Genomic DNA, 21,672 nt, shown 5'->3' on the forward strand with positions numbered 1-21,672 from the left:
AAGCCAGCATACATCATAGTATAAATTCCAAAAATAGTGAATTAGACATTTCCTAGTTAGAGGAAAGCAAATGTGTACTGAATGCCCATTTTATTAAAATCCTTTTACTTCCTTTTTTCTTGAATTAAATTTAGACTTCTATTTGGGGACTGTTTTGTCAATAATATCTGCACCCTTGTTTAGAGAAGAGAAATTTAAAACTGAACTGTTACTATGGATATCTGCTTTTTAAATATTAACTTCATAAAAACGCCATATCTAGGTTTGACATGATGTATTGTCTCTGTTCAAAGAAGATAAGCTGCCATGTCATATGCCTGTTTATTAATGTCTGCGGATTGTGTGTCGATGTTATGTATCATGGCAAAGATCTACTTATTAATGCCTTAATGGTACGGATGGACAGGATACATCTTTATTGCTCTAACAGTACTTAAAATTTTATGCCACAGTGTTTTGAGGCTGTGTTAAAGTACACATCTCTTTTGGAAGAAAAGCTGGGGTTTTTTATATTTAGGCTAAATTTTTCTTTCATATTTTGCACAGCTGCCTAAACCCCCATTTTTTTCTTTCCCCCTTCCCCTTCCCTATGCACCCTGTACTGTTCCACAAGAGCTGTTTTTTCTCAGAGGTCTCTCCATAAGTGCAGTGAGGTCTGGGACTCACGGCCAGTAGAATCTACCCAGCTTCCACCCAAACAGCCCATGTGTTGCAAGCAGTCACAAAATGTTGGGTTTCTATGGAGCCTAAACGAATATAGTAATTCATATTAATTTAAACTGTTGGTTGAGGTCCAGAGAAGAAACTGGACTGTCCTACAGCATGATGTTGCAGATGCTGTGGCAGATACTATGTATTGCTGTGAGACCCAATGTGACCTGGTGGTCGTGTTCAGTTCAATTGTTGTGGTACTACAGTCTGCAGAATCAGTTTGTACAGCCAGCCTGTGGCCTGATCCTTCATACAATGGAAGGATATAAACTGTGAACCAGATAACTGGTGCGACAGTATTCCCTCTGCCTCCCTCTCCTCAAGGTCTGCTGCTCTTTCTCGGGAGCTAAAGGTGGATCTCCCAGTCCTCTATTGGATTCTGGACGTACATCAGGGATTGCTTCCATGTTTTCTCATATGATAAGGAACATCAAGTCACATGACAGGCAGTTTGGTCACATAGCAAATATAGTTGTCACATGCCAAGAAATTCGGTAGAGTTGGGGTTGTCCCCCGCTAGCAGCCAAGTACACACGTAGCCACCTGCTCACTCACCCCCACATCCCCGACCCCAGCAGGATGGGGGAGAAAATAGGAGGAGCAGGAGCGAGAAAACTCATGGGCTGAAATAAAGGGAGTCACTTACACCAAGTACTGTCACAGACAAAACAGACTCAAACGGGGGAATTTAACTTAATTTATTTCCAACTGGCATAAATATTTAATTACTGATTCAGGTATTGGTTATTGAGAAACGAGAGAAAAACCCTAAAACACTCAGGGGGGGAAAAAACCACGTTTCCTCCCCCTTTCCCAGGCTCACCTTCACTCCCAGGCTCACTTCACCCCAGATATCTCTCCTCCCCTGCTACCACTGCAGGCCACACTCAGTCCCCTTGGTGAGGCAACAAGTGGTGCAGGGGTTGGGGTCAGGTTGTAGCAGTTTCTCTCTGCCACCCTTTGTTTGTCACTCTTGTCCTGTGCTCTGATGTTGGTCACCCACAGGCTGCAGTGCCTCCGGGGGCGTACCTGCTCTCCACCATGCAGTACCTCCTACTCCTCTCACATTATTCTCTCATTCCCGCTGTTGTTTTCCTCCTCTGTTCCCTCCTTCTCTCTCCCTCAAGCATTTTCTACCCCTCCTTAAATACATTTTCATTGAGGTGCCACCAACTTCGCTGATAGGCTCAGCTGTGTCATGTGGTGGGTCCATTGTGGAGCTTGCTGAAACCAGCTGTGACTGGCATGAGGTAGACCCTGACCTCTTCTCGCCCTGCAGCCCCCTCCACTACCAAAACCTTGCTACCTACACCAAATACAACAATTCAGCATCTTCATTATTTCCTCCACAGACTTGTTCTCTGTGGCTGCTTCTATCCCCGAGTCTGCCTCATTCTCTTTCCTAGGCTCCTCTGAGGAGAATATGACTATTGAAAGAAAGCCAGGTCACCCTCGCTTAGTCCAGTACAAATAATTGCTGGTAATTTTTGCCATTCTGTTTCCTTACTGGATTGCAAATGTGAGTTTCTGGGTGACAGCTGGTAGTGCAGTGTACCGGCTGCACCGTGTTCTCACCTCTCTGAATGTGCCCTTCATGGTTTGCCAGGGTTTGCAAGAGCTTATTATGTAAAGCTTGTGTCTTGGCTAAAACCTGGTTTACTCTGTCTAACCTGGTCAGACAAATGTCTGGGTGTAACTTAACTTCTTATTCTGTATCACGTGCTAGCGCGTATTGTTTTATTTACTGACAGGCGTAGTTTTTACTTCAGCATGAAGGACAGAGGACTGTATGGACAAGGTGATTCACTTTAGCCTGTCTTCTTAGGAATCCTTCAAGATGGATCCTTATGCAGTGGAGGGGAAAGACAAAGGATTAAAATATTGCTTGAATGCTAAGTGCATGAAGTCTGAGTTGCAGAGATCCCATTGTGGGGGAAACCCAGTCCTTTCACATGAGGGTCAATACAGGTGCCAGCAGTGATGCTTTGAATGTCATAACGCAGTATCAGGTGTTCTGGTGTAACTGTGTAGGCATTTGGAATAAAAGTGGTCTTTTTCACTTCAATTGTTCTTTTTTGGAAGGAATCCGAATAAAAGTGAAACAAGCTATTTTTATTCCACGTGAGAGATCCCATGCAAAAAGTTGCACTTCTGGAATTACTGCACTACCAGTGCACACCGTGCATCATGCTGGTGGAATTCGCTCTCAGCATCCTACAGAGATAAACTTTGAATTGCATTAGGCCTTCAGCAGTATGTACCAAAGCTCTACAGAGAGACCTCATTTGGTTTTCAAGAGCTGGGAACTCCGGTTTGAGGAATTGCAATTTAATTGGACAGCTTTTATGTCAGGCAACATTGTCTAAAACCTTTAGAAAAAGGATGTGATTATCCTAAGTTGGAAATTATGTATCTACACAATCTAATTCATACTATCCCTTTGACCTTCAGATTCATTACATTTGCCCCTAACATTTTTCTGCATTGTAGCTACTTGGCTACTTTTTCACAGAAGGATTGAGTGTAGTTATTGTAAAGGATTGAGTATAGTTATTATAATATTGTGTGCAGTGCTGATCTCTGATTGGAGTTTAAAAAAACTTGAGTGTTTGCACATGATGCAAATGTCTAATGTAAGTTCTATCGAAATCAGAAGCAAATGGCCCTGATCTTGAACATGGGAATAAAGCTGTCGATGAAAAAGTTTGTATTCTTGAAATCTGTGTGTTGCGGAGGAACTTGCATGGCTGAGTTTGAAGCTCCATTTGTCCACTGAGGGAAAAAAAATTACTTTGTCTTTACCTAAAGCTTGCTTGCGGACAGTGTTTCAAGCCTCTCATCCTCATGATTGCCCTTGTTCTAGATTTATGACTGATGCAGCTCGACGTGAGCAGGAGTCTTTGAAGAAAAAGATTCAGCCGAAACTCTCTTTGACTTTGTCAAGCACAGTGTCCCGTGGGAATGTATCTACTCCACCTCGCCACAGCAGTGGAAGCCTTACTCCTCCAGTCACCCCTCCAATCACTCCCTCCTCTTCGTTTCGCAGTAGTACTCCTACAGGTAAGCACCTACTGTTTGGGTTATCCCAAATAAACTAGCGATTTTGCTACATGGCCTTTGGAGAACAATGACGCATTGGGAAGAAGAACCCCTAAAAATAAAACAGAAAAGCTTTGGGCTCTTTTATTTGCATTTGGTTTGCAGTCTCTAAAATCTCTTTGGGCATTTGTTTCCAAACTCTTTGCTAAAGCAGAGAAGGACATTAACTTTAAAAATTGCAGCTGAAATTATTACACGAAGAAACTAACCTTACCAGAAATGCCAAATGTGTAAGAGACCCCTGATGTATCAGTAGGAGAGCTCTGCACATGGTACAGTGCCAGTTTAAGATACAAGTAAAAGTGTTTGGGATCTTCCTCCCTGCCTCTTTCCTTTTTTATTTATTTATTTTTTTTTAGTTTGTACATAAATGAGTGGACAGGGAGTAATGTTCAGCTGCTGTCATCACGCAGACATGACTTTCATTAGAAAACTATGTTCAAAAAAAACAATGTATGAAAAAAGTGATCTGTGTTTTCTTCAAAAACAAGTATTCCAGTGGTTTTTCTAGGTATAAAATTCCTGGGAATTTTTTTGCACTGATTAGAGAAACCAAAAATTGCTTGCTGTGCTGAACCAGATCTCTTGGCCCAAGTCAGTCTGGTTTACATTAGGTAGAGATCTTGTCAGATAATTCTGATACACTTCAGATTAAATACCAGTATTTCCTTCTAAAAAGTGAAATGCATATAATACATCTATTCTGTTCTATAATAAATAGGTTCAACATATTCTTCTTAATAGGAAATCACGTGATCATTCCTGCTTTGATAAACTGCTATGCCATGTGCTTTATATAAGCTATTTAATGTTTTAGTATTAATGATTAAATGGAAAAGTTGTAGCGGTCCTTGCAACGCTCTGTCTGGAAGTTCTGAAATGAATTGGTTGTTCAGTGTGTCCCTGGATATGAAAAAGGGAAGCACGTTGAGAACAGCTAAATGATAAAGTCCTAATGTAATACAGAAAATTTTAGAAGTAAGATTTTCTTAATTATCTCCTATTTGAAACAAACTGATTCATTTCCTTGACATCCTACAGATGTCAAGGAATTTCTGCTTTCTTTTGTTTTACTTTTTGTACAGCTCCTCCTGGGAAGGCTAATTCATGATGTGGTCAGGTAGTATAACTTTGCACATCTATCAGGAACACTGGGTAGCGATGTACTCTTTGAAAAATGTTCATCAAATACGAAAGAAAAAAAGCCAGTATCTCTCTACTGAAATACTTTTGGTTTTATTATTTATATATTTTTCAAACTTTTTAAGTTACTCAGAATGTTGTTTTACCTGTAGCTAGGAGAATCAGCTTGTTTTGGCTAACTGAGTTTCTGGGAGTCCTGCCTGCCAGGTTATAAATAATACCAGCTTCCACTTTCTGCACCCTCTGTTCCAAGTTCCCCATTGGAGCCCTGTTCCAAGGTTAGGGTTTGTAATAGCCTGGTAGCAAAAACTATATATTCTTTCTTGAAGATTTTTTTATTATTATTAACTATCAACTGAGTTGCATTTCAGCAGTCTCACCCCAGAATTTCCATTTTTGTCATCTTAAAAGTTTTTCTGGACCTAAAATAAGCATTGAGATTTTTCTGATAACTACAGAATTTTTCACAGTGTTTGCTTGGCATAGGATTTTGTTCTCCATGATGGCAATAACTTGCGTAGATGAGGTGCTTTGAGTCCTGCCACGGCTGAGTTTCTCTTTCTGTTGGTGCAGTGCCTGCAGAGGGAGCCCAGGAAGGCCAGCAGACTAATTTTACATAGGCAGCTCACATGTTTGTTATTGGCCGATGCGAATCTTTATCCCTCAAGTGCAAGTATATATGGTAGTTGACTAGCAAGGTGATAAAACCAAGGATAGTTAGGCAAGATCTGTTTCAGGGAAACAATTTAGAGCATGTAAATCGTCCTGCATTTCAGCCTCGCAGTGCCTACACAACTTTCAAGCCCTACAGGCATACCCTCCACTGCATCCACTGAGAATGAAGAATATTGCTGTATTCCTTCTGTGCGATCCTGTTTGATTTGTACTCCGAGCAAACTCTTGTTAACTCGTCTTTGAATACAGGTAAACATGTATGCTGTGGTAACTTCAGAAAATAAAGAGGCTGTTTTTCCTTAGGTTGCCTGAAAGGGCATCATCCGGGTTGATGTTAAGTGTTTGTTATAATGTAAGTATAATCATTGTCCTCATCCTCCTTTAGACCTATACTTTGTCAAAAATAAAATGGGATTGCTTTGGCCCAATTTATTAATTAAACATTCAGAATGGCAGTTTCTCTTTTATTATCTCCCATCCTAGTTGTTCAATACTTTGTTAGGGTACCAAACTTCAGCAGTGTGCCTGTCATTACTGTTAGTGCACAAGGTGTAACTCCAAGCTGATACCCCTTTAGATGCCAGAGAGAAAGCACGCCTTACAGGCTGGTGAGATGGCATACAAATATGCATGTCCCTCAGCAGAGGGTGTCTGTCCTATATGACTGTTTGCCATTCCTGTTCAAGGTAGAAAGCAGGAACCTCACTAATCTTTTAGGTTGCATTTTCCATCTAGTGTCCTCCCTTGAGGTATGCTGCTTGTCTTGGCTTTGCTAGGTGTGGTAGCCTCATCTTGGGTGAAGCCAGCAGCTGCCTGAATCCCAGTCACCTCTGTGCATGTCCTTACAGCTAAGTCCCACCATTTCCTGATGCTGTTAAGCTACTGTTGTCATTTTTCAGCAAAGCGGAATTTCATATAATGATCTCTCATCCATGTATTGACCAGACTCAAACCCACTGAGCTTGTGAAATTTGATAAGAAACAGTTCAAGGTGGTTTGGCTGCAGAGAATGTTTGTTAAGTTTTGCAGTAAAAATCCGTGCCAAAAGACTACGGGCCAAAGTCTCAGACAGAGCTGAGCAGCTTCCAAGCTGACACACATACATGATGCAAATGTTGCATGCCTATGTATAGCACCTTCTTCTGCGTAAATGAGATTATTCATGTAGAAGCAGAAATATTCAGCAAAGAAGTGTGCTCTTTAAGGCTCTTCTCAGGTAATGAGGTAGACATGTATTTATCTGCAGACTCTGTATGTGTTAGTCCCCTGAAACCACCCGTTTGTGGTTTTGGTGGGGAGTAGAAATGCAGCAGTTAATTTTCTATACCTCCCCTCTGTTCCCTCAGGGGTGACTGGCATGTGCTCTCTGCTTACATTTGGCTTTTTGTTCCCTCTCCTATAACAAGTTTTCTCTTCTTCTTAAGACCTGCATCCTCTAATGATTGCAGAAAGATCACTTTAAAAATTTGTTCCAGTTTTTGTTTTAACAATAGTGTTTCCCGGGAGACTTTGTTTAGTAGGCTTAAATGCTCTTGTTAGAGTTCGCAGGCGGGATTTAGCAAAAGAAATGGCTTCCATCAGCAATACACACTCCTTAGGGTGATAGGGAAATATAGCTAAGTAGCACCAGCACATAGCTTATTTTGGAAAGACGTTAACAGTCTGCAACCGTTGAAATATCTCTTTATTTAAGGAGCGCTCAATTAAGTCACAAAAACTTATGTTGCCTTTATTTTTAAATGTAAATTTTAAACCCACAAAACTAATGAAGTCTAGTTATGGATAAAAATGGGGCTGACATTGCATCTTTAACATACGCTGTTAATTTTTTAAATGTTTTCATACATCTGTGTGGCTCACAGATGAAATTTCCACCCCTAACTTTTCCTGGATTTTGAGTGTAAGTCAGAGCACTGATATTCCTTTGAAAATTATGATATCTCTTCATACTGAAAAGCTTTAAAAAAGATTCAGTGATAGTAACTTATTGGTAATTCATTATTAAAATAACCTGGTCCCAATTTTAGTTACAAAAGTAATTCATAGTAATGAGTCTCAGACTTAAAAAAAAAAAAAAAGCCACTTTTGCATTGAAGGAGTGCCAAAAATCATTTGAAACCACTGTTTTGTGTTTGTTTGTTTTTTCTTCCATATTTATGACAACTTTTTTGTTGTTGTTGTTTTAAACAATTCCAGGCCTGGGATAGTAAATTTCGGCCTGGAGTGAATTTTTGGCCTTCTCATAAATCCTAAAGCAAGAGTTTAATACTACCAACTGGCTTTTTAATGGCTCAACCCTAAGTCTTGCTCACCCCCCAAAAAAAGGTGGAATATTTGAAAACCTCATAATTAGCATTACATTTTGCTCTGAAGAAACTGGCTGTCAGACCTCCTTTCCTGTTTATTTTGATTTTAATAGATTACAAGTTATAACATTTATGCTGGTTTAATAGGTTTATAGACCTATTTACTGCGTGATCGTGTTGGGCAGCGGACGGCAGCCAGTCCTGGCAGCAAGCATTGAGGATGCTATGGTTGGCTGGAATAGCTCTAGCCGTCTGTCAGTCCTTCCACTTGTAAAGGAAATGAAAGAGTGAATTTTTCATGGGTGGTCGTAGCTGACCCCATGAGAGAACTGGCAAGTCCCGTTTTGATTTGCAGCTGTCATTTAAGTAGGTGACTAACTATTGGTTTATCTTATTAATTAGGATAAATGCCTTTCTGGGGAGTCATTTGTGCAGTCATTTTTGATTGACTGCATTTGAAAGATTTTACCTTTCTTTAATATGGCAAACTTCCTTGAAATTTCCACTAGCCTAATCTCAATATTTACAGAAGTGACCCCATTTTCTACCCACAGAAAATACCTAACTTTTCAATCTCTTTTTTTTTTTCTTTCTAGTAAAACATGAAAGTAGTAATTAATTTTAATTTAGAGTAAAAAATACTTTGTAAGATTGGCCTTAACCTTAAGGGAATATAAGATCTAAACAGTGATATTGTAATCAAATATGCCTAAAAATTCAGTACAGCAGTATTTTAAGACTTTAAAAAAACCTGTGACTGAGGCTTTCAAGTTAGTACTATTGATGTAGAAACCATTACATTTACATCTGAGGATACTATTTGAATGTTGATTTAGTAGATCTATAGTAACTGCGTAGTTTTTTAGATATATAGAGCATATTCTTAAACTGAAATCAAGACCGCTTTGTAGCTGTGTCAGTAATCCTAAAGCTGCACTGTTTCAGCCAGTTCGAACATCCTGTGAAATGGGCCAATTTTCTTCTAATAAATCATAATAGTGGTGAACCATGACTTTATATAGTATGTGATTTAAAGATAGAAAGTGAAATTCAATATATTTTCAATCAAAAAAAATCAGCTTCACCTAGTGTGTATTTTCAGAGTCTGGTGTAATTAGAAGTACTTTTGATACCTAGTGTGACTGCATTCTTAAATATTTAAATGACTTTAAATATGTTTGTGTTTATTGTAGGTTTAGTTAACAAACTAAATTAAAGAGAGTCGTGTCCCATTTACATGACCAGGGAATATCTTCTAAGATTAAAATAGTGTATATATAAACTTTTATTCAATAAAATTAATAGATTGTTACAACTTAGACTATTAATCTTTTCTCTTATTCAGCTGGATTTTGTTCAGGATTCAAATGCAACTACTGGCAAAACAGTGATGAAAAAATCACAGCTTCCTTCTTGTGTTAACGAGTGTTCTTGCTACTGATGAAATAATTTAGAGCTTCATTGTTCCCTCTATGGGTGACTAATTTACAGAGGAGGAAAGTCTGCATATTACAACTAAAGATCTCCTTTCTCCTCCTGCCAAAGGCAGTTGGGACTCAGAAATGAATCTGTAAGGATCCACCTTGCTTCTGGTCCATGAAGGACTTGTCTGCTGTGGGAGCTTTGATTTTGGGAAGAAAAACAATGTGTGGCAGTTCATGAGTTTTCCCAATAAACCTTGTTATCTCAAGTAATTTTATCTCAATTACATGAGATACCGTTCCTATAATTCTGCTGCATAGCATTTGTCTTCATGGATAACTCATGAAGGAATCCCAAGGGCCTCCTTATGAATCTATTCCCTTTTCTTTTCCAAGAATGCAAAAGTTGAAAGAAAACCACCCGTTGTTTGCTGGTGATAGCAATCAAAAACAGAGTAGTAACCAGCCATTGGGAACTGGGCATTGCAACAGAGTAACAGGCATGCTGGAAACTAATATGGTTTAGATTCTAAATGTGTGTTTAATTTTTGTTACTTTAAGTTGTTTAAAAAATGCATTATCTTGTAATGCAAAAGCTCATTCCTCTTCATAGGTATCAAAGCAGCTAACATTTTGGTACAGTTTCCATATGTTATGCTTTCAACAATGAAGTAATCATATGGCACAGACAGCTGTTATGCAGAGTGCTATAACAGCACATTGAACAGAATCCAGCAAAAAAAAGAGATCTGCTCACCTAAGCTACTTTGTAAGTTTAAAGTGGACAGTAGGAATGTAAAATAACAGGGTCCGTCCCCCCCCAAATGAATTGAGGACTGAGAGGAGGAGTTAGGTGCACAAACTTTTTTTATTTATGGGTGTGCTATTAATACATAGCCAAATTATTCTGAATTTGTAGCAGGACTACTAGATACAGAATCTCTTTGGCTTCTGTCAGCAGGTGGCATTTCTGAACTCCATGTTAGGTTGAATCAGAGTAGACTGTGAACCATTAAATCCACTATTCATTTTATAATCTGCAACAGCTTTTTCTTTGGGCAATGCAGATTGGCTCAATACTGCTACAGCTAGAGAGAGCTTGCTCTTTTGTGGTGGGCTTCTTTTTTTAAGGATAGTGCACTGCAAAATATTCTTCGATTAAGATTTTAAAGGTGCTTGAAATTAGACTTGGGAGTCAGGACAAGTCAGTGGAAACATGTACACGTTGATGGCTTTCTGAAAATCATGCTACAAATTCAGGTCACATGCATTTAAGCACATGATTAATGTTAAGCACCTAATACTCACTGAGGAGGTGAATGCCTGACTTTGAGCACATAACAAGCGTTTTGTCAGACTGGAATGAAGTATTCTGCACTTGCAGAGTTGCAAGCTCAAGAATTTATGTGTGCACAAAAGCCTAACTTTAGCCATTCACTTCAAAAACTCTTCACCTGTGTTAGCGTATTGTAAATGCTCAGGTTTAATTATTACACCTTATGTTAATGTAGTGTAGTATCATGCAGATGTAATTGAAAAAATAATGAAAAGTAGAAATATGAGATCAAATCCCAGTGCTCTTGTATTAAATTGTTGCTGAGAAGTGGGCTGAGTGCTACATTTTTGTGTATTTGACTTATGGGGTGTCTCGCATAGTAAAGCACGAATCAACCAAGTTCTACTGCAGCTTGAAAAAACACACTTTCAGATGTCTGAGGAACCATCTCATTAGTTGTTCAGATTGACAGAACTTTCTACTTGCTTAATTGCCTGTTCAGAAACTGAAGAACTTGTATGCTATGTTTTTATTAAAAATTAGATATATAGACCCACTCTTGTATAAACAGTATGGGCAAATAACTGAGCCATACTTCACAAAATGAAGACCAAATTCTGTTCTCCAACATAATGAAAGTTTGTCTGAATGCATTAGATATTTCAGGCCTGCAAGGTATGATAAAATCTATGATAAAGTATCTTAGGGCAACTGTATTGTGGTCTGTGGCAAAACTTTCCTCTGAGGGACTTCACTAGTGCCAGGATTTCACATTTCTGTGCAGATGATGAAAGAGAACTTTCTTTACAATTATTGGAGCCAAAATGGTTCCATCTAATTGCAGGTTTGGGGGCCTATATTAATCCTGCACGCTAATTAATATATACATATGTTTGCCCAGCATTTAGCAGTCTGAGGCACCTAGTCTAACAGAGCCTTATGGGTGTTCTTGTAAAAAATAAATACATAAATAATAATTAAAAAAATAATGAATGGCATTGTGCAAAACAGTTGATCAACATATGACTTAACTATAATATATGTGTGTACTTAGACATGGTGTGAGATTTTAACATGAGCTTTTGGCTGAGGTCGTGACTGAGCATGAATAATAAGTAAAATCTGTGTTAGTTTCTAGTTTCTGCCTTAAGGAATAAAACTATAGTGGAGGTTTCCAATAACAATGAAAAATAATAAGTAAAAGTGCAATTATTTCCTATAGGGGTTTTCTTAGCACAGGTGGGATTTGTTCCCAGCAACAGCTAAAAGATGTTGTTTTTTCAGAGCTAGATGCCACATTCCCCTTCTAGGGAGCCAGGCTTTAACCTTATACATATTCAGCTCTTTCTTCCAGTAATCCAGAGTGAAAAGTGCTCAGGTGCTCGTCACTGTGTTTGGCTAAGTGCTTCAGAAATGTATCTCTTTTGTCTAGCAGTCATCTTCTGTCAGGTGGCTGTCCGGGTTCCTTAGAGAGGCAAGAGTATATATTATATTGGTTACTCACTGACAACACCAAACCAAAATAATTAAATTCCCAGAACATACTGAAACTTAAGTTTGGTGGATCTGTAGAGCAAAGGTGCTCTAGTATTGCATGCACAGCAACAGTGCTGTTGTCATATCTTGGGCACGACTGCATGGCAAACAATAATTACTAGCTTATAGCCTCAAATCAAACAGCTTGAAATTATCATGAAGACCAAGAACATTATCTTAGTCAAACCTGCACAAATTGGTGGCTCAGGGATTTCTAAATACACCTAGATTGTATGGAAATATCTGAACCTTGATGTCCCAAAGCAGGGGGAGGTCTTTTCTGCTGAGGGACCACTGGCAGACTGCTGTAGCTCTTGTTGCTCCTGTTTTCTTGATCAGTTTTCATGGAATTCTGATAAAGCAATGGCAATATGTAAAAGTAACTTCCAGTGACAGATTAGTTTCTCATATTTACTGCTGGAGATAAACTAGATAAACAATAACATCCTGTAGGAGCGTGAAGGGGGCTCTAGCACTAAGGTGTTGCTGAGGGTCAAGAGTCAGAAGGGGAAGTGGAATTAGGTGTGCAGAAAGGAAAAGGGAAAGAGATTTTGCCTATGAAATCTAAACAGGACAAGTGTTTACAGACAGAACTTTTCTATTCAAGTTATTTCATTTTTATCTTTGAACTACCAAAGTAGTTCAAAGATAAAGTTTTCTCCTTTGTACCATTTTGTTATGTGCCGTTTATTGAAATGTAGCTGTGTGATTACCTGGGTACCTGCTTTGCAGTTTGGCTGGACCCTAAGAGAAGGATGAGAGTTGGCCCAGGCTTGATGGCTATTTCTCTTATAAGGGAGGCCACAGTGTTCTTTTTTTTTGTCTCCTGGACAAAACTGGAGTCTTTAAGGACTCTGCAAACCCCAGCACCCATTTGCCTTACGGGAGTTATCTGGTTTGTTTTACAGTGGGTTTGGGACTCCTCAAAGGCCACCTCTTTCAGTGGAGATGGACCAGGTGAGACAGGAGTGTCGGTTAAGTGTTTGCAAGGAGCATAGGGCCCCAAGTGCGTGACTTCGGTTCTTTCAAAGTCCTGTAGCTTTGGGGTACGGATCCTGGAGTATTTCTGCAGGGCTGTGCTGGATAAGCCAATGCAACCCATGAGCATCTTAGTTTTTCAGAGGTTTGGGATTCCCACCGACCCAAGGCTGTAAACTTGTAAAGATGGAGCAAAATGATGGGGATTCACCTGTAAATAACCTTTTCTATGGTTTTCACAGGGACACATATGATAACCTCTCCTGCTTAGTCCTTTTATTAATTCCATCCTAAACTAACTTAGCTTGTAAGTACAAAAAGGCCTATGCTATGTTCACAAAATGAAATTTAATTTTAAAGGGGTGCTTATAACAATTGAAATTATTTTTAAAGTTAAAAGGCCATTTGTAAGTGTACATAGAGGAAAGTAAGATTGAGGTAAAAATAGCTGATGGGGGAAGAGGGCTGTGCAGTGAGGGGAAAATACATTAAGGCTTTTTTTTTTTAATCATAATTCTTCTCATAGCTTTCCTCTGCATTTTCTGTTTTTCTTCCTTTTCCTGCTTGATGGGTGCATTTCCCTTACAATTCTGTTAAATTTCTCATTTGTTCTTTAACTTGGCAGTAAAAATGTGTTGAGCCTAGTTTGCTATAAAAATATGTTCTGGGAAGATTGACTCAGTTTTCAGATTTTGTGCTTTCCAGTAGAACTCTGAATCTTGCCAGAGGAGAAGGCACATCAAAAATTTAACACTGCATCTTATTTATCTCCTCTGGCTCACTACAGGTAGCTTTACATGTAACCTCCTGTTTGTTGTACTTCATCTTCCCAGCCCCTTCAGAGCATTCTTGTTTGATACAGACATAAATTGCCCAGGCAATTGTAAAGCTACTGTGCTGTAGAATGTATTTTAGCTGCACATACCTGTAATTAATTGTATGGGAATTTTCACAGTACTCTCCCCAAGGAACAGTTTCATTGAAAAGTAACCGAGTTGTCTAGACTATAGCAACTCATAAAATCATCACTAGTTTTGGTTTTTGAGCTACAAAGCAGCAATAGAAACATGGCTTGTAGATTTAAAGTACTTCCAAGCACAGGAACTGTTTTATAATCCCCATCGTAGTAGTCTAACCTGGCAAACTGTTTTTAACAGGGTTGAGAACAGAAAATGTACAATAAATTTAAAGTAAAGATTATCTCTGTGTTAATTTGTGATAGGTTTTTTGGGTAGAATCGCACCCGCTCTACATGGACCTTTCTTCCTCCAAATGTGTAAAAAAAAATATACATTTTGTAGAAAGCACATTGTGCCTGCCTTTCACAGCTTGTGGCATAACTGGTTTAATGTAGGAATAGCTTGACACTCAAAAAGGAACTTCAGTGGTTCTGGGTAACAATGACAGCATTCATGTTTGTGTGTTTATACTGCAAGGGCCAATTGGTGGAAGGATTTTTATTTTTTTTTTACTATTTAGCTTTATAAGTAATCTGCTAATTACCTTGAAAATTACTAACTGAAAGCACAAATGTTTTTCAGAAAGTTGGAAACTGTAGTTGGACACATGAATTTTTAGGTGCTTATTTGAATCATGCCTATGTGTATGCACATATATATATGCATATATATAAAATACTACACTGCAAGATTGAATTTATTGGGAATGAATGAGGATTTATTTGTACCATTGTAGTGCCTCGAGAAAAAAATCGCTGAAAAAAATCGCTCTAGCTATACTAGTGTTGTATGTCTGCATACTGAAAGCAGTTAGGGTTTTCAAGGAGTTTTTACAGTGCCTAGCAGAAAAAAAAAGCATACTTATTTAGGCCAGCACTTCAGTGTGCTGAAGATGGTGAAACTTAAGCAAATGTTTGAGTTTTCCTTGCACTGTAGCCAAAGCAAATCAGAAGTAGAAAAAGGCAAGGACTAACATACCATTTCACACTCGATGACTTAAAACACAGAGAGGTTTATTTCACAGGGGAAATGGTGTATTATGAGTTGATGTTAGCCAGTACATGATTATCAAAGTGATGTAAAATTCTGGGAAATAACAGGGTGGTTTGTAGCTCTTATGTATTACCAGGTGAGCTAAAGGCTATGAAACATTTGCTGACCCCAAAACTACATATTCTCTTGTCTTTTTAGTGCTTGTGGCCTGGCAAGTGAAAGACACCACCCTAATTCTTGCTGAAGATGAAGCATCTTCTGGTGCTTTGTCCATGCCAGCGTAGGCTCCTTCTTGTAAGGTTTTTCCATATATAGTCAGACAGCATCATTCACGGCAGTTTCTCAGCACTTCTGCCTCTAATGCCAAAGGATACAAGAAGCCAAGGAGCAATGGAAAATAACAACTTGAAAAGTACTTTAATTTCAACTTCAGCCCAGTGATATATCATCTGAAACAATTCACACCTGCTAACATGTTTTGTACACCTGATTGAAACAGCAATAGCCTCAAAGAAAGGTTTGTGACAGCATACCAGGCCCAGTGCAGATTTTATTTTATCAGAATCTTTGTTTTTAAAAAAGAGAAAGGAGACATGACTCCCCACTGAATGTGTTCTTATGTTTGGGTATTAAAAATGCATTTCTTTCTCAGAAACACTAAGTAGGATTAATTAAAAAACAGAACAGATCTTTCTTGTAGATTTTGTGTGTAGGCAGGATGACAAAAGCCTTGATTCTGGCTCAGTAATCAAGAGGCATTTTAGTCCTTACTGGTAATTCTGAGTATTGTCATTAGGGCTATCTTTCAAATTATACTGATGGAGTTTCTTAAATCGAGATGGTCAGAGCATTTAAAAGCAGGTAGAGAGATGTGTTAAGTATATTTTTATGCAAAATAAATCCTCCCACCCTTCAGTACATTGAAGTGGAGAATCTGCCATTGCCTCCCTTGTTGCTGCTTAGGGGTTTGTAACCCTCCTGGGGCTCGTAAGCATGAAATTCCCTCTGCCCGAAGCTGCTGAAAGAGTGCGGAGCTGCCCTGGGTCTCTGCAGCTCTGCCGCACCCTGGTCCTCCATGGGCAGCCTGCCACGGGATCCTTTTGGTATGATTCAGCCCATTCACACGTGAGGGTCTAAGGTCCAGCCCAGAAGCATCTTGGAAATCCCCACGTAGCTGAATCCTGCTGGAATCAGCGGCGCTCCTTGTGTAGTGAGTGCTACCTGCACAGTGATAGCAATTCCTTGGGTTGGAGCCTGGTCATAGCTCGGTGCATCCTTGCTGGGTTTGTGCGCTGATGAAGGCAAAGTGCACGGCAGTCAGGGTGGGTAAGGACTGTGTGCATTAGCAGTTTTATGGCCTGTACTGTAAGTGGCTGAATAGCTTTTGTACAGCTGTAAAGCATGTTTAACCCAATGTTATAAAACACGTCTCAAATGTATTTTCATAGCTTCATAAACTGTAGTTCATTTATGTAGGTACTTTTTATTGTAATCCTTTATCTTAAACATGAAACTGTTTCCTGATACTATTTCTATTTTTTTCTTCTTTTTTATGAAAAAGGGGGAAAAGAAAAGAAAAACTGCCTTTTTGTTATATGTATCAGGAGAGTCCTTAAGTACAGTAATAGTGTGCCGAACTTGTATTTTTGTATTTCTAACCTCAGAATGCAGGCCTAGCAACTAAAAAGCCAAAATAACATTAATTATGACTGTTCTTCGCTGTGGTTTTTGGAGTATAAGTTTGGAACAGATGTTTGGGGGGAGAGGAGGGGGGAGGAAGGATGGATTGTTTCTTTTTCTCAGCCCCAACTGGTTTTAATTCTTTCTTGAACATTTTGAAAATATCTTTAAACATTTGCCAGAGTTCAATTAACATCCTGTGACTAAGGGTGGAAAATGTCCTACTTTGTTTTTCTTCAAACATATACCTGCTCTTGCTGCTCATGCCAAAGCCAGAGAAAGAAAGGATTCCAGCTGGCATAGGTTTTATTGCTGTTACATTAATTTGCAGGTTAAGCCTCAAGTTGGGAGGGGTCTGCCGGATTGATTTATTTATTTACTTTTTTTATTTTCATGATTTTAAAAAAGTGCCGTGTAAAACACTGCCGTTTAATTACAGGAAGGTTATGCTCTTTTTTGGTGAGCGTTTAACAGCTTATTTTTGTTTACATGAAGTTGTAGAAATCTAGTTTTAAAATATGTTTAAAGTAGAGATTGTGTTCTTGGGTTTATCATGTTTTTCCTGTGCTATGTATAAACAGAAGATTGTACATTATTGAAAGCCCTTTTTTGTGGAAAACAGGATTGGGGAAAAAAGTTTATGTAAGAATGCAAAATAACTTCCCGAGACTATTGGCGCAGTGTGACCATAAAACCTCAACAGCACATTGTGCAGTGACATTATAACAATTTGCTTTAGCACCTCTGCAGCGTTCTCAGAAAGTCCTGTTCTACAAAACACATGCCGTGGTATCAGTTGACTGTTTTTTCCAGAATCGGTTCTTCGCATGCATGTTTTTGTGATTAGTTGCTGTTTCGCAAGTAATTGGAAGTGGAGAAAATTTTTTTTCTTACTTAGCTTATTACATGTATGTTTTATTTGCATACATTTATACATTCAATAAGTTGTCACATATCTGCTTATATAGGTGTGCAAGCTCCTTAGTGGATTTATGATCTCTGGATTGGGATTTTCTGTGGTTTAGTTTTAAAGACTGTTCTTTGATACACCAATATCAAGATACAGATATATCAAGATAGAAAATAGCATACAATTGCTCCTAAGGCCAGACAGAGTCCAGCTGCTCCACCAACCCCTATATTGGCTCTGGAGGACTATTTTTTTCACCTGAGTGTTATTAGTTCTGTTTCTCTTGTAGCCCAAAATGGTGAGCAGATCTCATGTGTAAATAGTTCCCAATGTTACTGACAGTGAATAAGAATATATAATACTAATGTCATACTAATAGTACTTTAAATAAAAACCTTTATGTTTATTTTGTACCTTTATCATTTTAGCTTTTTAGGATTTTAGCGTGATTTCTCATATAGGCTAGCTCAGCTGAAATCATTCTATACCAAAATACAGTATATTTGGTTCTGTACTTTACCTGTAGGATCTGAAGTGTTCGCATGCTGCTTTCCAAAGTGGATTCAAACCTTGTAATTGAATAAATTTTCAGTCACTTAAAATTCAGCATGAGCTTACACTGAATGTTTAATGAAAACTAAAGGTGATCTGAAACGTTGGAGTCGACCTATCTACCATTTCATTTAAAACACCAAGGTGATTATCCATGGATTGGGTGCATAACTACTTGTGGGTTCATCCTGTTTGAGGTACTACCCTCCAAAATAGCTGTGGAAAGTATCTTTTCAGGCTCGCTCTGTGACTGTGCAAGTTACAGTTGCCATTTCTGTGGACTGTGAGAGAGGGTAGAGGATATCCAGAAACATCTACCTATATCCTTGCTTGCCTAAATGTTCCCTCCTTCGGTATAGCAGACCCTACTGGCTGAAAGCTACTCTTCAAATGATGCAAACAAGAAAAAGTATTTTTTTTGTCTAACTTATTTTTGCTGGTGCTTTTAAGTACCTTGTGCATAAAAATAATGTTAAAAACCATATTGCTCTTTGTATTGGAATCTGTATTCACATCATTACATGAGGTACATTTTTGAAATTCTCTTGGTGCTTATGCGCTAACTGAGCCTTGCTTCAGCCAGAGACAATAGAAAATTAGTTCTTCTGAGTAGTAATAGTTCCTAAACAGCTCATTATTTAGCGCTTGATACTTGGTCTGAGCTAGGAGAGGACTGGAAGGAAGGGTGGTTTCTCCAGAAGACATTTTTCTGGCCAAATCCTGCTCTGACTAGTGTCATGAGGAAGAGTAGGATGCTGGCAGCAGCACCAGCTGAAGTGCAAGATGAGGGACGTGCTCCTGGCGCGAGCGTGTGTGAGAGCAGCCCGGCAGCAACTGCCGCAGACCACACAGCCCGCAGGTCCCGCTGCGTGGGGGCTGGCAGCGGCCAGCAGGACGTGCCCTGCGCTGCCCCCCGGCTCGGGGCAAGGCCAAGTCAATAATAAGTTGTAATTGTTATTTTGATGGCTCTTTTGTGATCGTGCAGAGGGATGGAGGTCCCTGCCAGCCTTGGCAAGTGCCCATTTGACAAACCATAACCATCTCAAGCAGCTCCCTCGAGTGACAGCAGAGCTGCCAAGCGAGCAGTTGGCTTTGAGAACAGATTTGCCTCTCCGCTCCCAGGAACGAGATTCAGAGATACTTACTGGGGTAAGAGAGAAAACTCTTAACTGCGTGTGCTTGCGCCTGTTGGCTGAACAAAGGCTCCAGCCTTCACCGTGGTCAACCTAGTGCTCGCTTTATGTAGGTGCTTAATCCAAACACTGGAATTGCACTTGCAATCTAAAATACCAGTATCTGTAGCGCTACACAGTGCTCTGTTTAAACTACCCTGGGTTTTCGTCAGTTGTATTACATACGTGTTTACATCATCTTTGTGGACATGAATGATAAAAGTATTTTTGAAAATACAAGAAATTAATCTGAATGGACCTTTCACAAAGGCTGAAAAGCACTTTCTGTCCTCTGAGTCCCCTTCTCCCCCCGCGCCCAAAACAAGAAAGCAAGCAAAGGAAAAACCCTGGCTTAGTCTGTTTGGATGATCCAGTGTCTGAAATTTGTTGCCTGAATTTGCCGAGCCAATGCATTGTGCCACCCTTAGCAGCTCACAGCCAAGAGAGTCCTGCTACAACTTCTAGACTGAAGACTTGCATAGCAGCCATGATGCATGTTATTTAACTGTTTTGTATTTCATTGTCCCTAGTATTTATTTCCTGTGCTTTATATAAAGGAAGAATATTTTATTTTGAATGACTTGATATGTCTTTAGATCAGCAATGAGTATCAGCTGTGGGAATGTTCTCCCTGCTGGTGAGCGTGGAGGAGACTGTGTGCATCCACGGGCACAGAGGGAAGAAGTTTGACAAATTCATAAATGTGCTTTAGTGTTAGACCAAAATTCACATAATATTAATAATTCAATTTTTTTATTAAGCTGTCACAGTATATGGGAATGCAAACTTCTTAACATAAGACGTACTCTCATAAAACTGTTTCTATGAAATACAAACTGCAAGTCCTGCACAGGACAAAGTGTGAAGCTGAATTTTTATGAGACATCATTGAAATTACCATGAACTTTCAGTGACACTAGCAATGTTGGTTCCCACTGCAGTAAGCTATTTGCTCATAGTTATTCATTGTATACATAAATGTATACTTTCTGGTCACAAAAATAATTGGCAAGGATGTTTTGGGATTGTTTTTCCTTCTTGGGAGAAGAAAGGAAGAACTTGTAATGTTCTTGATCAGAGGTCAAGATAGATCATATTCATTGTAATGGCACACACAGCTTGTGCTGGTTTTCATCAGCTTTGTCTTTTTTATATTTCAAGGCACAGTATAGAAGTCTTCAGATTTAAAAAGTGACATAACTACAAATGATGTGCATCTGCTAGAACCAAGATTCATTGAAAGTTGAGGGGAAAAAATCCTCAAAGTTGGGGTGGAACGAATTCACTCATGCAAAAGGCAGAATTTGTCTTGGCTACAGTGGTGTGAATACCGAATAAACCCCAGAAACATAAAAGATAAGGCTCCAGATTTTCAGCAGTGTAGCTGGGATGTTGTCTATTCCAGAATGTCAGATGATTAACTTTCTGCAAAATGTTTCTGAGCTATTTAGATTACTGACTTCATCTACTGGAAAAAGTAGTAGATGGGCATTCAAGAGGTGAGATCTTTGCTGTTGGATTAAGTGATGTTCTCGCTGATTTTGATAGAAAAAGTCACTGGAAGAAGAGGTAGAGCAAGTCTTTATGGTGCGCCTTTGCTTTTCATCACACTACAAAGACTTCTTACCATGCAGGCAGTAATCATAATCCCTTTTTGTGCATGTGTTTACTTTTGGCAAATAAACTGCTGTGATGCAGACAGCCTTCTTACTTGTGATGGGTTGCGTTTAAATGCAGCATAAAAATTAAAAGATAAATAACTTGCTGGAATACTTTATGACTCTGTATGTTTTCTGTCTTTTCATAACTAGTAATTTTATGTAATACCTGGCTCTGATACGGCATACTATGCCAACTGTGCCTAGTGGTGTTCACCTCAAGTCTGTGCTCACCTCAAGTCCATCTCCACCAGTGGAGTCCACCTCCTCTTTAAGCAGCAGTGGTATTGTCTCAGCATGGGAAATTCCAGGAAAAAAAAAAACCAAAACTAGCATTCTTTCCTTGCCTTTGTTTTGTTTTGTTTCATTTTTTTAACCTGCTGGGGGCAGCACAGACGAAGTGAGCCCTTTGGCAGGGCCACTGGAGCGAGGAGAGGGAAAATGGCTTTGTGGGCCAGGACTGAGGGAATATTGCATGGGAGGGCAGGGGCAATATTAGGAAGATGTTACTGAGTCATTTGGACGATAAAACATTGGTTTTAGGTTAGACTGAGGTAGAACTATGTAGGGTCTCTGAATGAAAGCCAGATGATGAAACTGGAT

General features: G+C 39.2%; 1 protein-coding gene across 2 annotated transcripts in view; it reads left to right on the forward strand.

Moving 5' to 3' along the window:
- Positions 1-21,672, forward strand: part of JAZF1 (JAZF zinc finger 1) — a 201,325-nt gene that overhangs the window by 166,182 nt on the left and 13,471 nt on the right. Inside the window, exons 3-5 of one of the 2 annotated variants that reach the window (XM_072854067.1) lie at positions 3,575-3,771; positions 4,852-4,930; positions 5,730-5,877. In XM_072854067.1, the coding sequence (XP_072710168.1) occupies positions 3,575-3,771; positions 4,852-4,930; positions 5,730-5,871 (418 nt within the window). In that variant the 3' untranslated portion in view covers positions 5,872-5,877. The remainder of the gene's footprint in view (positions 1-3,574; positions 3,772-4,851; positions 4,931-5,729; positions 5,878-21,672) is intronic. The other variant, XM_072854066.1, reaches the window with a different exon arrangement.

The sequence above is a fragment of the Ciconia boyciana genome, chromosome 2 (genome assembly GCF_034638445.1).
Source record: "Ciconia boyciana chromosome 2, ASM3463844v1, whole genome shotgun sequence".
Classification (NCBI taxonomy): Eukaryota; Metazoa; Chordata; class Aves; order Ciconiiformes; family Ciconiidae; genus Ciconia; species Ciconia boyciana.